Source organism: Gallus gallus, chromosome 6 (assembly GCF_016699485.2).
Source record: "Gallus gallus isolate bGalGal1 chromosome 6, bGalGal1.mat.broiler.GRCg7b, whole genome shotgun sequence".
Classification (NCBI taxonomy): Eukaryota; Metazoa; Chordata; class Aves; order Galliformes; family Phasianidae; genus Gallus; species Gallus gallus.
In genome coordinates this window covers 10,586,525-10,602,767 of record NC_052537.1, presented here as the reverse complement: position 1 = coordinate 10,602,767, position 16,243 = coordinate 10,586,525, and the positions used below count along the sequence as shown (strand labels likewise).

Here is a 16,243-nt window from a genome sequence, read left to right as displayed (position 1 = left end):
GGTGGGCAGACGGGCTTGTGCAGCCTGCTGCTTCCTGCCATGCAGGTGTGACACCTGATGTCTCACCTTTAATCCCAGATACGTCACAGGGCAAAAACATATGGACAGATTAGTAGGTCTGGATCAAACAAGTGACAGAGGAGAGTTTAGGGGGGTCTTGTTTTATTTTAAGCATCAAGTGTGTTGAAACTACAAGAGCCCACAGATGCAGCACTCACAGGGGACTGCGTGGATGGACACCGGGGCTGTACGCCTAAGAGCCTGCCTTTTTTTTTCCTTTTCAGCTGTAACAGATGTCCTCTCCCTGCTGCTCACAATTATTCTTTTTGCAGAGAACAGAAGCCACGAACAGCCAAGACATTTGCAGACAGTATAAAAAGCGGTTTTGGGGGTGTGAGGGGGAGGGTCAAAAGCAGAAATCTGTTTGTTTGGCACCTAAATATAGCCCACTTAACTCAGCAAACATTTTTTTCTCTACTATGTGCTATTTTCTCTGTATTTAGAGGCTGTAAGGAGCCAGCTTAGCATCACCATTTATTATATTCTCAGATGGGAAATTTGCTTTCGTTCCTTGAAACGAATTTCTGCCACAAATGACCACGGCCACCCACCTGAGCCTTGGGTGCAAAAAGGCAGCTTTCAGCTGAAGCTCCAGCAGCAGGATGGGCTCTTAGCCTCAGCCCTATCTGAAGGCGCGCTGCTCAGACCTTCCTGCCTGGGACCTCAGCCTCTGACAATCCAAGCAGACACATCGCAAGGCAACTATTCAAGGTGGGCCTCCCGTCGATTGCTGTTTCATTCAGCAAGACGCAGGTGTCAGTACAAGGCAGGTTTGGACAGGCTGCATTCAGAACTGGGGCTGCTTCTAAGAAAAGCCTTTTTGGATAGTAAATAAAACTAGGTTTCAGTGCTCTGAGATTGCTGATTAAAAAGCATGATAGCCCTCCAGATTTTTTTTTGCAACAGAATCACACACCTGTACACCTGCAGGATGTGGAGGGTAACTTTTTTTTGCAATGAAAACTACCACACAGCAGAGTTAGGACTATGTAGAATGTTTTTGTTTTTTTTTTTTCCATTATCACTGAAACCAGTTTTTGCTTGCTGAAGTTCTACCATAGGGGTAAATCTCTGTCAGTGCAGCATCTGATTTACCTCTTTAGATGAGTGCCAAAGGCACAAACAGACAAGTCATTTCACTTCTCAGAAACCCTCACCGATACTTTTTGAAAAGCACAGGCAACAAAGGGTAGTTTTTTACTCCTAAATAAAACTATACTCTACAATTTTTTCCAATGCTTTCACGCTAATTTGCTGAGGTAGCTGCCCTTTATTCTCAATACATATACTGCAGAAAAGTGCACTTGAGTCTACAAAGCAACCCAGAGAAAATGGTATCAAGGTGCTCAATGGCCGTGGCTGAGCAATCCCAGGATCACCAACACAAGCAGATAAAAAACAAAGACTTTTAGGTCTTTCAAAAAATACCCAGAGTGCCTGGAAGGTTGAGAGCAAGCAGATGACATCGGTGAAAGGAAGAAAACCTGTACAGGAGCATAAGACAGACAGGCAGGCACTGCACTGCTCTTTCCCCTGTAGGCATCACTCAGGAACTCGCATCTGAGCCTTATAAGGGTCTCCAATACACATAAAAACTTTAAACACCTGTAAAGATCCTATCTTCCTTGTTCAAGCATTCACATTTTACACAGTTGTCTCAGCCATCACCAGGATACCTGCTTTACTTCAAGTGCATAATTCTTGTTGCCTTAACTTCCACCTATGCTTCAAGATCCTACCCAAACTGGGCACCAGTTCACAATGTCTTATACTTCTTACATATTCATAAATATTGTACTGATTTAACAGAGCTGCCACAATGCTCTGGAAGATTATTTGACTGTATTTCAACAGCTGTCTTCCATAGTACTGGCCTCGCAGACTAAATTTTTGCAGCCATTAAGTCCAATGAGTTTAATCAAATGACATGACTCTCATTTGTAACATTTGTCCATCGCAGACCGCATCAAAAACCTCCTGCAGTAGATACAGGTTTTGTTCTTGTTTTTTTAAAGAAGAAACAGGTTCATTCTGGTTAAATCTGCAATAGGAAGAGTCCTCTGTAGCTTGTGGGTGGAATTGCTGATCAAAACGAAGGTAAGAAAAAAAGCCACCATGCTCCAGAGCTTGAGTCCCTATCTGAAAGTTCAGAGGCACAGACTTGCATGCGTGGATCTGTCCAATTTCAACCAAGACCCCCATGTGTCCATCCTCACTATACTGTTGGGACAGCCTTGTGCTCTGGCACAAGGAAGCTTTTCCATTTGCACCTGCAAACACCAGGATTATGCCTCAGCCCAAGTTCACACACCCAGAGCGAACCTCCATCAGGCTAGAGGCTGACTCTTCGAGCTCTTTTTGGCTTTCCAGAAAAAAATACCTGCTGTATCTTTGCGAGACTACCACCATGGAATCAAAAAGTTGGTGTCTGTTTGATTCTGTCACTTTTGGACTTGCTTTGCCCAGCTAAACAACAGTAACAGTCATCCTCATCCATCCTTGTCTGAACAAAAACAAGCTGGAGATTTTAGGGAAGCAATAATTTGCTCCTAGTCATTATAGACAATATATGTCTGTGGAGTACCTGCCACAGTGGCTGATGAGGAGATAACACTTGCAAAGCAAAAGGTAGAGCAGCTGCTTCATGCACGACAGAAGCAGAGAACAGATTTGCAGCCACACAGAGCCAAATGTCCCTCATCCCAGTGCCTAATACATAACCAGTAGCAGTGGCGCATCCACATCCCACTGTCACTATTACTGGCTCTTGTACTCCAGCGTTCAGGCTTGCCATGTCTGCAGAAAGCATCCCTTGATGGTGCATGCCCTCCTGCAGGGACATTAATAAATCTAGCTAATGAATGGAGGGAAATAAAACGGATAGTTAGCATTCCCATGGGACTCCTCTAATGAAAGACTGCTGGGTTGCAACACAATATCCACCCCGCAACAGATCCCTGCACCACTGCCAAAAAAAGGCCGCATGAGCTCTTTATGCCAAGGCAAGCTGTGGCTCTGAGACACCACGTCAGAGTCAGTTAAGCAACAAAATAAGTGAGCTGTACCACCTGTGTCTCTTCTCCAAGCAGAACTGCTGTGAAAGTTCAAATATCTTCCTGCAGAAACAAGCCTAACTTCAAATGGTAACTCAATGTCTGCCTCCTCCTTTCAGAAACTGCATGCAAAGCTCTGACCAAGGCAACTTCAACTAAGATCAGAGTATCTGCCTTATTTAAGCTCCCCCAAAGTACTCATTATCGTAGTATCTGAGTACATCTGTGTTGGGTATACTGCTAATAGAGAAAAGCCGTCATCTCTCCACGCTTCATTTCTCTCATGTGCCTTGCAGATCTGCACTTCTACTGGGAAAATAGAAAGCAATCAAGTATCTGATGAGCAGGAGGTGTTTTCTCCCCTTCATGCAATTGCTCTGTTAACAAGATTTAAAAGTGCAAAGACGTGTATGGAAGAAAATACGTATGTGCACATATACACATCTCAACTAGTTCTTAAATGTCTAGCAAGTCTAGATAAACAGCACCATGAGAGCACTCAGCAGTCAGTTGTGTACAGGCATGAAGGCAAACAAACCCCATTTCTAACAGAGACTTAGTCCATGTTTTATCTGCACACTGCCCACCAGCAAGACATGACTATTAGTCTATAGGCACTGCAAAGAGGACAAGTAACAACAGCTAACCTCAGCTTTACTTCAGTACTGGAGCAGCACTTCATCAAGCACTGCACCAAGACATATCGAGTAACAGCTGAATGACATCCTGCTATCATCCTGCATGCACTGCATTGTTTTGTCAATACGACTCACAGCCATTACCACTGAATGCCCTGATGCAAAGCGAACAGGTCGCTGTGTGTCCTTTTTGGTGCTGGTTTTCAGGACAGCAATGTGAGCTATCGGTCTCTTGGCTGAGATGAGCAAGGTCCAGGCACCCGACCTGATGAAACTGCTGTCTGCCCACAACAGGAGGCCCCTGGGACATCACATCTGATCAGCCACAAGGCATTGATTTTGTGCAAAGTGACACAACAGAAAAGCTGGATTGTCAGGAAAATCAAGCTTCCCGCGCTATCTTATGTGACAGCCACTGGAAGCTCTCTGACTGCTGATATATAGAGGAAATGAGGGAGGTTTCTTAGGGAGATGTAAAGCCTAACAGATGGGACAGCTTAGCAGAATGAAGAGCTTTGGGGCTGAGAGGGAAAAGATAAGCAGACGTCTGTAGGAAGAAGAGAAAAAAAAAAACCTTGGGGAAAAGAAGGAGGTGCAGGAATGCAGAAGAGATCCACTGAAGTAACTGAGGCTAGGGAGGAAGAGGCTCTTTCCTGGGAAGTGCAGTTTAGCTTGCCACAGTGGGCAGAAGTAATAGAGGGGTAAAGGCAGACAGAGGGCTCTGGGAACGCAGAGCCAATGCAGGTGCCGCAAAGTGGACAGAGAACACTCCTGGCACACACACAGGGATCTCTGAGGGATTGTGGAGTCTGACACGAAGAGAACAGATGCGATAAATTCAGCCCCCAGATCTCAACTGACAGTCCTGCCCTGCCGGCTTGTGTTCAGCCATCAGTCAGTGCTGAAAGCTGGAAGAAGGACCGACTCCTTTGCCCTCCTCGGCCCCCTTTCACAACACCTGAAAGCTCAGTTTTTCTGTCCTCACTTCTGATGAAAGACAGAGAAGAAAACCTTGTCTTGCTTCAGCAAGTTCCTGCTGCTGCCTGCTCTGCATCTCTGTGCAGCTTCCCCAGCAGGTATCCAGCAGGCTGGCCAAAGACAACAAAAGTGAGCTGTTATCACAGCTGTCACCAAGACCACATCTGCAGCGACGAGCAACATGGCTCAAGACTGTGTCATTAATCATGGGCCAAAACCATTCATCTATTTCATTTCATTCAAATAAATAAGTAAGTAAAAAACCAGCAAAGCTACAACAAAACATAGTAATTACCAAAAACTGCGCATCTCCTCTATGTGATCAGGTTTAGCTACCACTACAAACTTTGCTCACAACCCATTACAGAAATCTATGAATGTAAATCACACTGAAAACATTCGTATGTATTTGCGCAACTTTCCAACGCAGAAAGGCAATCTTCCATTCCAACTACAGGAATTCCTCAGGTTCCTAGGGGACATGATTTTCAAAGCATATCAATAGCAATTAAGACAATTAAGGTTGTTTCAAACAAGCCTGAACTTGGAGCTGTGTGGCATTATTTGCATCACGTCTGCTTTAACTACACTGTTAACTTCCTGCCTACTGCCTCACTGTGCTGTTTGAGCCACGCAGCAATTGATTTCTTCTGTTTGTCAGAGATATTACCCACCAAGAAAGTTATTTGCCTCTTTTAGTCTGCGGATTACAAGAACACTTATGAATTCCCCTCACCCAGTGGATCTTTCTGAAGTTCACATCACATAGGCTGTTTAAATAGTAAGAAGTGCTGAGAGATCCCAGGGACCAATCTGCACTGGGGGCAGGGCTATGATGATAACAACGAGCAAAGTAAGTGGGCATCTACAAGGCTACAGTATCCCTTCCAGACAACCCAGACAGCTACATGATGACTTCTCCTACTTGTTCTGATTACCCACCATCAGTAATGAAGAAAATGAGCTGGCCTGCCTGGAAAGCTTGTAGAGGCACTTCCAGCCTACGGTTCAGAGCTGCTCCGTGGCTCTCCTAACACAAATATGCTCACAGTCCAAGTCAAAAAGGGGAGTTCAGAGAACAAAACGCAGATCCAGATAGGACAAATGCTGCAGTATGCACAGGGGCCCTATTTCAGGGGTATCCTACTCCAAGATTGCTCCTAACAAAAAACCAAAAACAAAACAAAAAACAAATAACACTAACTCTACTTTCTAATGTTAAAGTCTGGGAGCCCATTTTCTGCTCCGAGACCATGCACCAGTGTTCAAGTTTGGCTATATGTGCTCAGGCACTAGTTTCCAAGGAAACCAGTGACTGCATGAACATTGCAAAACGCAAGTCCTATGCTCGCTGTTTCACAAGTACGCTCTAGCTATCTCTGTGACACAAACCCTCCCAGGTAGATGCCGTTCCACTGCTTCTCAGAGACCTTTAATACAATTTCAGACTTCAGGGTGTCAGCATACACAATACGTATCGAAGCAATGTTCACACTTGCAACCACACCGCTTCCTATATTTGCTCAGGAAAGGATAAAGGAATAATTGGATAAAGGAGTTGTTTCAGGCTCCAGCGTAGCACACACTTTCTTTGTTGGGTTTTTGTTTTTTTTTTTTTCCTGCTCTTTTAGATCTTCAAAACAAAAACAAGCTGCACAAAATGGCACGGACTTCCATACCCCCTGGAAATGTCAAAGCAGCAACTGAAAAACATCCATACAGATATTTATTCTTGAGCCAGCTACAATAGCAAGCAATCTGGCACCACAGAAAGCCGGAGTCAAGAAATACCAGCAGCGCAGGCAGCGAGGGGTGTCATTTAAGACAGTAAATCAAAGCAGCTTCCCGGGAGCCCTTACCTTAAGATAAGGTGCACATTCCATGACTTCTGAAATCTTAGCATCCCACAGACTCCATTTCAAGAACTATAAGCAAAGAAGCCGATACACATCAAGCCACCGTGGGATGAGTTTTTGTTTGTTTTGTTGCGGCAGCAACCAGTGTGAAGCTTTGTGCTGCTCCATACATTTATGCTCACAGTCAGCACACGGATGCGGCGGGCTTCCTTGATTCATTTCTGATGTGTAGGATGCACACTGTGTTTAGGAACACAGGATGTGAAAGCACAGGACTACTTGCACAGCAAGTCTGGAGAGAAGGCATTCATGTCCACAGCCTGGGGCAGTACTTTCTGCTGAGGTACTTTAGAACTATCTATCACCAGCACTCACTCAATAATGCAGAGAAGAGCAAAAAAAAAAAAAAGCTAATTCTCTAGAAAGTGAACTTGCAGATATGTATTTCAATTAAAAAATAGTTTCTGTGTTAATGACAGCCTTTTGTTACGAGCTATTAGCTTGCTTAAAGCTACTACGCTTGCCAAATCGTTTTGTTTTGCATACAGTCACCATTAAATTTTCGAAAGAGCTTCCGAGCAGAAGTGATTGTGCTTAAAAACTTGGTGTATTACTCTATGCTGCTAAGATTAACATCCAAAAGTGGCAGAAATTCAGAGGAGTGTGTGTTGCTTACTGCTACTAAGCAAAAGTAGCAGAAATGGCAGCAGAGTTTAAGCCTGCCCTCCCTAGTGAAATCGGCAGTCGGGCAGAAAATCACAAAACAAACAGATGGTGTTAATACCTTATTTTTGACCCTTCCTTTGACTAAAGCATCTGTGGTCATTAGTTTACATTCAGCATGATGGTTACCTGCCTAAAGAAGCTTACTTCAGAGATGCCTCACACGACTACTTGGCGATAGAGAGGAATCTTTGTCCCCTGCCTAATAACTAAATACGACACAGTTATTTCCTACCACGGCTGGCCACCAAAGCCTCGGGAGGCTGACTCATAAGCTGAGGGAACCTATCAGCAACCTCACCGTGCCGCTTCACAAGGCATTAAACAGCAAAGACTGAGGTGTGAGTCACAAGTGCTCCTATGCATAGGAAAGCCCCATCCACCAGCAGTGGCACCTCGCTGCTGCCAAACCTGGCCTGTCAAAACAGAGGAAAGCAGCGTTTGACTGACTCACATTCTGCACTGTCCTTGACATGCCGCATGTAAAACTGCTGTCAGGAAGCATATAATCCTCTGCAATGGAAACTCATCCCTGCAAAGCGTGAGGTGCTGCTCTCTGAGCTGCACCGGGAGAAGAGAAGCAGGTGGGATGCCAGGGGAGCCAGAAGAACAGACAGCTTATGAGGCAGCTCTGCAGGGCTGCCCCAGCCCACCTCACAAGTAGGACCAGGCTGCTGGGTGGGTATCAGGCCCCATGTACCCAGAGCCAGCAGCACGCTGACGGACGTCAGTTTAAGCATGAAACAGCAGATCCAGACACACAGACTCCTCCTCAGAACAACGTCAAACTACTTTCAGATTGAATCAGCATTCTATCACATAGCATGTAAAAGCAATTCCAGCAGTTCATTACTTAATCATACCACATACCACATGGAATTCCTGTTTCGAACAGAAGAAAAATGAAAGGTTGCATCACCCTTGCCTGTTTACATCCATGGCTACTGACAGCCTTTGCTATCATCTGCAGCACGATAGCAAAACCCGCGTGCAACATGACTAAAAAGGCCACCAGTCCTCTCCTGATTTCACAGCTCCTGCCCTACATTTCAGGAAGCAATCACTCCGGAGCGGTTGTCTCCCTTCCTGATCACAGGCCCCTCATCAATCTCTGCTTTGAGTGGTCAAACGATGTGGCAACCATCGTCTGGATTATTTTAGAAACAGGAAAGTGTGGGCTTTATGACAAGGGGCTGCTGGTTTCTCTAGAACTAGCTTCTGAGTTAACGGACCGCTCCTAGGTACCACGGCATAGATATCATTTATAAATATCAGCAGATTATTTTATGTTCTAAATATGATGTGCCTTTCAAATACTTCTGGCTTTTTAGCACTATTATGACTGCTTACAAATATGCCCCTGGCCCATAGATGTACACATTTGCCTTCAAAGAACCAATTTAGTTGTTAAATCTCTTGTACATACGTAGTACTTTCCCTAAGGCTATGCAATGAAATGCCGCTTTTGGATTTTTAAACCCAGAATTCTTTAATACCACTCACAGACTGCTTCCCCCCCCCCCCTCCCCAAATGAATCTCTCGTATTTGGAAGATTTCCCAACTTCACATTTGAAGCATTCCTAAGCCTTTTAACTCATAAAACCAAGACTTTTCCCATCTTACTCAACAGTCCCTATAAATGATGCAGCACCTTCCCTCAGCTCAGGGAAAGCAGTGACAGAGCACACACCACCTCTGACAAGAAGAGATAGAGCCCTGCACAGCCTTCATGCTCATTCACTCCCTTCTTTGGTTTCTATTCTGCTCATACAGTTTTTTTCCTCCTGGAAAACAAAATATGCTGATTACACAGCCTTCAAAAAAAAAAAAAAAAGTAAAAAAAAGAAAAAAAGAAAAAGGCATACAGCTGTGACCAATGACAAAATGAAACTTCCTTTTAAAGTAAAAGTCCTGGCTACTTTCTCATTTGAAGTGCAAAACAGGAAAGCAAAGAAACAAATGTTACATCTCACTGAACAGCTTGGCCATGCCTCACCCAGAAGGTTACTCTTTGGTCTGCAGCTTTGTGAAGTCTCAACTGAAACAACTGTTGATACAAACTTTGTCTCACGGTGTTACTTCAACGCTGGCAGGCTGTTAGCAGGCGGAATACATCCGCCAGAGGTCAAAGGTGTGGAAAAACAAACAAAACAGCAATCCGAGGAGATGGAGGGGAGATAAAGATTTGTCAGATAAAGATTTGTCACTGCATTTTCCAAGCAGGGAAAACCACCCAGACTTCTCCATGGCCTTTACCCACCCGCTGCAGCCACTTCTGGCAACCTCTGGGGTGGGGAAAATAAAAGCAAAGCTACTTCAGACAACTTTTTTTTCTAGTTACCTACATGCAAAGACTGATAAAGGTGCCACTTCTGATGCTTGGATTAGGTGATCTTAGAGGTCTTTTCCAACCTTAATGATTCTATGAAACATCTGATATGTCTCACTGGTCTCATAACTCAGAAAGAATCAGCAGAACGTGTCCTTCTGCATATGTTAGTCATAAACTCTTCACGTGAGCTCATATTCCACATTAGCAAGATTAAAAAACTAATCAGAGACAAAATAAGCCCAACCCTGCAACGGTAACTAAAACTGAATGCTTCCTCTTTGTCTCCTTGGCACTGCACCTCGTACAATGCTGGAAAATGGGCAGATATCGGAGGCTGGATCCCATCACCTCAGGAGCTGTTGGAGTTCAGCATCCACTGAACAAAAAAGGTCAACCCCGCTACTCACGTTTCAGTCCTTTTTTCCTGCCCTGCTTCCAGATATTCTCCACCTCAACCTTCATCACCACCGTGACTGCATTAAACAACACATCCTAAAGATTGCTAGGCACAGTTATTCAAGAGGAGGATTTCTTCTTAAATGCTGTGCAAGCCACATGCATAGAAGGTGTGAGCAAAACCATTCCTTAGGTATTAATGAGCCCAATAAATTAAGCCAGCTGCAATCCCTCAGTCTCCCAGGTGCAGACACCACTAACAGCAGCCCACCTGGATTTTAATCATAAGCACTCCTGGTGAGTGGAATATACAGCTTACTGTTCATCTTTTACATAGGGGTACCTTCCTTTCCATTTGGATGCTCATACTAAGAACGCTCAGCAGTGCCATACCCCACGGACTCAGTAAGTGGCTGAAACAACCGCCTAGCCACAGACCTAGCACTGCCTCACAGGTATCAGGCCAGGTGTGAGGCATTGAGAGCTCCTGTTCATCAAATCAAGGCATCCTCAGCAGAATAGTGAATACTTCCTAGAGTAACGTATGCCCCTGGGACTGGGGGCAAGACATCTTCTCCACCTCAGTGACCGAGGTGTGTAGCAGCAACTTAGCTCAGAGCACTGTAAATGGCACAAGGGAGACCACACGTTTAACACTGACCATGGGAGGTCAATACTAAGCACTGCTTCAGGCAGACAGCGCGCTGCCCCCCAAGTGAGGCTACCAGAAGGCATTTACAGAGCCATAAACTGAAATTCAAGCTGGAAAAGGTTAATTCAAGCCCTGATAGGCTTCCTGCGTGATTTGCCGTACGCAGCAGAGACTCAAGGTTTGCTCTGCTTAAAGCTCAAGCTCTAGGAGGCTCATTTAAAACCAAAACCCTCGGTTCGAGACTTAAAGCAGCAGCACACCAGCTGACATGGAGCTGCAGGGCAGCGGCTGGGGTCGTTCCATGCCGGGCCGCTCCACAGCAAGGCCCTGTCCTGCTGCCACCCACCGCCATTTCGTGGGGTTACCAAGGGGCAAACACACACCCCCGTGGCAGAAAAAACACGTATCTGTGTGGACGAGAGGCTGGCGTACGCTGTGGCTGAGGAAGAGGCAGCTCTATCGCCGTACGTGTCCCGAAGGCACACAGGTGTGCCGACGGCACGGAGGAGCGCCCCGCCGCCCTCACCTCTCCTCAGCTGCCCGGCACCGGGGGGGCGTTCAGCGGCCGGCACCCCCACAGCTTCCTGGGGTGTCTGGGGGCATTCTGTGGGTCCACCACAGTTCCTCCCCACCGCCGGGTTGAGCCGCAGCCGTTTGCCTTAAAAGGGCAAAATATCTGCGGAGAAACGGCGGCGGGAAGGGGGAGTCGAGAAGAGGGTCCCGGGGTGGCGGCGGGGCCGGGCCGGGGCATGGCTGCCCTTCCCTGACTCCATCCCTCGCGGGGTGGTTGCCAGGAGACGGTGGGGCAGAGCAGAGCAGGGCAGGGCAGGGCGAGGCGGCGGGGTCGCGCCGTGCCGGGGCAGCGAGCGGCCCCGCGGAGGGCGATGGGGAGCGGCCGGAGCGCAACAGCGGCGTAGCTTGGGTATCTTTAATAGGAAGGGGACCGGTGCCGCTCCGCGCCAGGAGGCAGCGCCCGTCAGCTGCCACACGTGGCCGCGTCCCGGAGCCGGGCGCGAATAAAGAGCTGCGGTAACGGGGGAAGAAGCCCGGAGGATGGCAGCCGCCCCGGCACCGCGCGCTGCCCGGCCCCTCCCGCAGCCCCGCCGCTCGCCGAGCCCTCCGCTCGCAACTTTCCCATCGCCGCGGGCGGACGGTTGGGCGGGCGCTGCTTACTGCGGGCTCTTGGGGTAGAAGGGGAGCGTGACGTGGCTGAGGTCCTGGATGTCGAAGGCGGTGGGCTCGGCCGAGATCGCCTGCCGCTTCGTCCGCTGCTCGCCCTGCAGGCTGCGGGCGCTCTGCTGCTGCGCCTGCCGCGTGGCGGGCCGGATCACCGAGCGGTACTTGTCCAGCTCGTTTTGCAGCTTCTGGATCAGCTCGTCCTTCTGGTCCAGCTCCAGCTCCAGCTCGTCGATCAGCGCATCCCGCTGCCGCAGCTCCTCGATCTTCTCCTGCAGCGCGTACTGTAAATCCCGCAACGTGCCCATGCTCCCGCTCGCCCCCGAGCCTCTCCCGGCAACTTTCCACCGGGAGCCGCCCGGCGCTCGGCCCAACTTCCCCGCGCCCCTCCGGCCCGGGGCCCCTCGGCCGGCCCCCGCGGCCCCGGAGCCGGCTGGCGCGGGGCGCTCCCGATCCGCCTGCGCCCGGCGAGGCTGCGAGGCTGCGGGAGGCAGCTCGCACGCGCTGGCGGGCGGGCGGCGGGGCGGAGGGAGGCGGCGGGCGGGCGGGCGGGCAGGGGCGAGCGCGCTGAAGCGGTGCCGCCTGACGGGGCCGGGGGCAGCTCCGGGGGCTGCGGGGGGAGCCCCCGCCGGGCCCCCCCTCCCCGGCCTCCGCTGGCAGGGGGGAGGCCGCCCGGAGAGCCCGGCCCCGGGGCGGCAGCGGCTGGGCGGGTCCCCGCCTCGCGGCGGGCGCTCACCTCTAACCGAGCGTTCTGCTCACGCTGAGCCCTCCCCTGCCGGCCCCGCTCCCGTACTTTTCTTTCTTAACGGCTGGTGAATCGGGGCTTTCTGCTCCCGATGGCACGGCTCCCGCTTCAGCCTCGGCAAAAGCCAGGCTCTTTCAATGGGAACACCGGCCAAGCGGCTGCGCTGGAACATCCCGGTCGGTGGGGCGCGTGAGGCTCAGAGCGCTAAAATAAGTTGAAGTCGGGGCAGGAGGTTCCGTGTAGCCCCGCTGCTTCCACAAAAGCCGGCCTCTGCCATCCCAAACCCACCAGGGTTTACTCGGCAGTGAGGTACCGCTGCGCTCCAGGGCTCTGCCCGTGCCGTGCTGTGCGCAGTGCCGTTTATGGGGCTGTGACACAAAAACAACAAATTGAGGAGCCACGCTGGCACCAAATGGCTCTGTTTGTCTCCATGCATGGAGGGAACAGAGATAGGCACCGTGACAGCACGGCTCCCGGCTGCCAGGCCTCAGAGAGGGCAAGCCGTGCGGGGGCTTTCAGCCTAATGCTGCACCGCTGGGAGGAACCGGGTAAAATGCACACAGCCCAGCTGGACGGAGCCTAGGTCCTGCCTGTGGCAGCACGACTGGGCCACAGTCTCCTTCGCAGGAGGTTGGTGTGAGGAGGAGAGAGGAAGGATGCAGCCACGGATGGGTTCTGCAGTGCGTGGTGCCTACGTGGCAGCTGGCAATGCCAACCTCCCTGTAGGGCGCGAGCGGGCAGCAAGAGAGATCCAGACAGGGTTTATGGGGTTGTTTTGCTTTTTTTAGCGTCGCATAGCAGCACTTGTTTGTATCCGAAGTTCCAGCTCCCACCCTGAAGATGGTCTTCATAAAATTAAAGGATCAAACAAGAATGGACAAGGAATGGCAGCTACTCCCTGCTCAGCCTTACTGTTTGAAAGGGCCTGGGCTCTGCTCAGAAACCTGGAGCGGGGCCCTGCAGGTTCACCAACATACTTGGTACCTCCTGCCTTTTGCAAGATGCACATGCAAAAAAAAAGGTTATGCAAAATGCTTCTTCTTGACACTCATGTGCCAGGCACAAAAGCAGAGTTCCCTGGCTGTTTTCATGGGTTGCCACCACACTTTAAGTTCAGGCAGTGCCTTTCATACAGCCCCTCCATTGCAGCCCTCTGTAACTCACTGGGAACAAAAGTACCAAATATCTTCTGAACATTTCCATTTTAAATATGACTGGTGTTAAATAGATGCACGTGTGCTGCCTGCAAACCAGAAGTCAATGATAAAAAAAAATGTAATAGCATCGAGCCAATGTGCTGACAGTCTTACTGTTTGCCTCCCCCCAGAAGCAATGTGGATCCCTGGACCAGAAAGATGCGACACAGTGACCTGAAGCCCACCGGGATCCCAGAGAACAACAGCCCTAGGGGAAACTCGTGCATAATTTCTCAGTGACAAGCAGCAAAGCCACACTGCTCAGTTCTTATTGGAGGTGCACAGCCTGCAACTGAGACGACATTACAGAGATAAGAAAGGATGCAGAGAAAAAACATGAGAGATTATGAGAAATAAAACTGGCAAGGAATTTAAGTATACATAAAGGGGATCTTTGTTTACAGGTGGAAGGCAAGTTTGCATAAGACCTAGAAGAGAGACTGTATGGCTCAATTTTAGATCTGTGGCTATAACCAGTAAACCTGTGGCTGGTCATCCCTAGTTTCCAGAGGCTGAAGCACCCTAAAGACCTTCTCAAGCAGTGAGCTCTGCCACCCAAAGGCAGCAGCAGGTTTTCTGTCGTTGGCAAAGAACTCCTGGGGTAGGTGCTACCACCCCCCTCCAAGAAAAATACATTTCCCTGTCCCAGTGCTCCCAACCCCATGTTCCCATCAAAAAATCTCAGGCTCTCCAAGCAGCTGCTTTGTCTTCCTGAGCCCCTGAATGGAAAGAAATGGCTCTGCAGAGAAGAATGGCAGGAATGCACCGACTGGCTCAGCTGCAGGAGAACAGGGTGAGGCTGCATGCAGTTTGTTAAGGGAGCAGCCATCATCCTAAAGCATTTTTCTATCCAGCCGTTGCAATGCAGTGCCTTGCCTTGCCCAAAGAAGCAAAAAAAAAAAAAAAAAGAGAGCATCTGCAGTCTACCTGTCCCACAACACTACAGCATGGCTTGCTGATGGGAATCACAGGCAGCCCCACAAAACACAGCTGCGCCATCCCTGCCTCTCCCCAGAACGGCTCTGATGTGCTCACAGTAAATCCCTTCTGCCCAACTCCTGAGTTTCAATAGCTTTCACTTTCAAGGATCATCTGCCACCAAATGTACCAACTCAGCTGACATTTTCCAAGCAAAAAAGCTCCCCAGTCTGCACGCACCTCCCAGGACTCACTATGTCAGGCTCAAGTAGCATACAGGATGGCTAGCAGGCAAACGTCACCTCGCTACTGTGGCCAGGGCAGTGCATAAGGACAAGCTGGGGATGCATCACTCAGCACATACATAAACCTCTTCTTCCTCCTAGAAGACTATTTTTTTTTTTTTTCTCCAAATCATTCCTTTCTCCCTTTCATAAGGATCCACAGGAGCAGCTCAGCCTGCAGAAGGAAGCGGAACCACTTGGGTTTTATGATGTTGGCCAGGACTTTGGGCAGATCTGGGAAGGTGCAAGGCCCATAGGAAAGAGATGAATGCATTCCCTGTGTGTAACACCTGTCTGATGTGAAGAAGCAAAAATACAAGATGACTTAGAAGAGAGCAGCACACATATGCAGAACACATGCATAAAACTCATGCGTTGGGCAGAAAAGGTTATAATCTTCCTTATATTTAGCATAGAGTGAGGAGAGGGACGATGTTCAACAGCAATGGGTACAGCTCCATCTGTGAACAAGCTCCTTTTTACTTTCCCATATTGCCAGAACAGTTTGCCATTCTTTCTACTTTTGCCCCAAAGAAGTTGCCTCCAGCACCTCCTCCTGGTGCCATTGTGTCCTGCAGGTTTGAGGGGAAGGGCCAGGAAATAGCTCAGCCCCAAAGGATGATGATGAAGTTGGACCTACTGCATCAAAGCAGCCTTGCTAAGACTACAGAGCAGGAACTGGAAGTATTTGGAAAGTACTTCAGCCCCACTTCTCTCTGAAAATAAGCCCTGCTTTCTCCTGGCATTGGACATTCCTCATTCTGGTCCCTTCTGGTGCCTTTAAAAGTGAGAGTCGGATCCGCTTGTCCCTCCCCACCACAAGGATGGAGAGACCCAGCGCTGAGAATTCTTGCAGCCAGTGCTATCTCTTAAGCCCCACTGAGTCCTAAGTGCTGGAAGTAACACCTCAAATGGATTATCTCAAGGGGTTTTTTATGTTTTTTTTTTTTCCTTTAGTATGTAGATTTTTTCCATTATCAGTAAGAAGCACTAAGAAGAAACTCTTGCAAGGAGAGTGCAACTGCTCCAGCATGCCCTAGGAAATCTTCCCAGTATAAGGATCATTTGGAGCAAAAAAGTGCATGAGAAAAATACCCCAAGGTCTAATAATGGTACCAAAAAAAGACATGCTGCAAAGACAAGAAGGAATAATAATGTGCTCTACTGTAATTGGTAAAACGTTTAGCTTTTAATATCACATTAGGGGCATATCTAATAATGCACAAATGAATGCT

General features: G+C 48.8%; 1 protein-coding gene across 3 annotated transcripts in view; it reads right to left on the bottom strand.

Annotated features, from left to right (window-relative positions):
* PRKG1 (protein kinase, cGMP-dependent, type I) overlaps positions 1 to 16,243 on the bottom strand; it is a 390,857-nt gene that overhangs the window by 353,299 nt on the left and 21,315 nt on the right. Inside the window, exon 1 of one of the 3 annotated variants that reach the window (XM_046943176.1) lies at positions 12,602 to 12,960. The exons of 1 other annotated variant lie outside the window; for it this stretch is intronic. Coding sequence is in view for 1 of the 2 variants with exons in the window: in XM_015278706.4 (XP_015134192.1) it covers positions 11,863 to 12,173 (311 nt within the window). In the remaining variant the exon portion in view is untranslated. Of the gene's footprint in view, positions 1 to 11,862; positions 12,349 to 12,601; positions 12,961 to 16,243 lie in introns of those variants that run through there. One more of the 3 variants, XM_015278706.4, reaches the window with a different exon arrangement.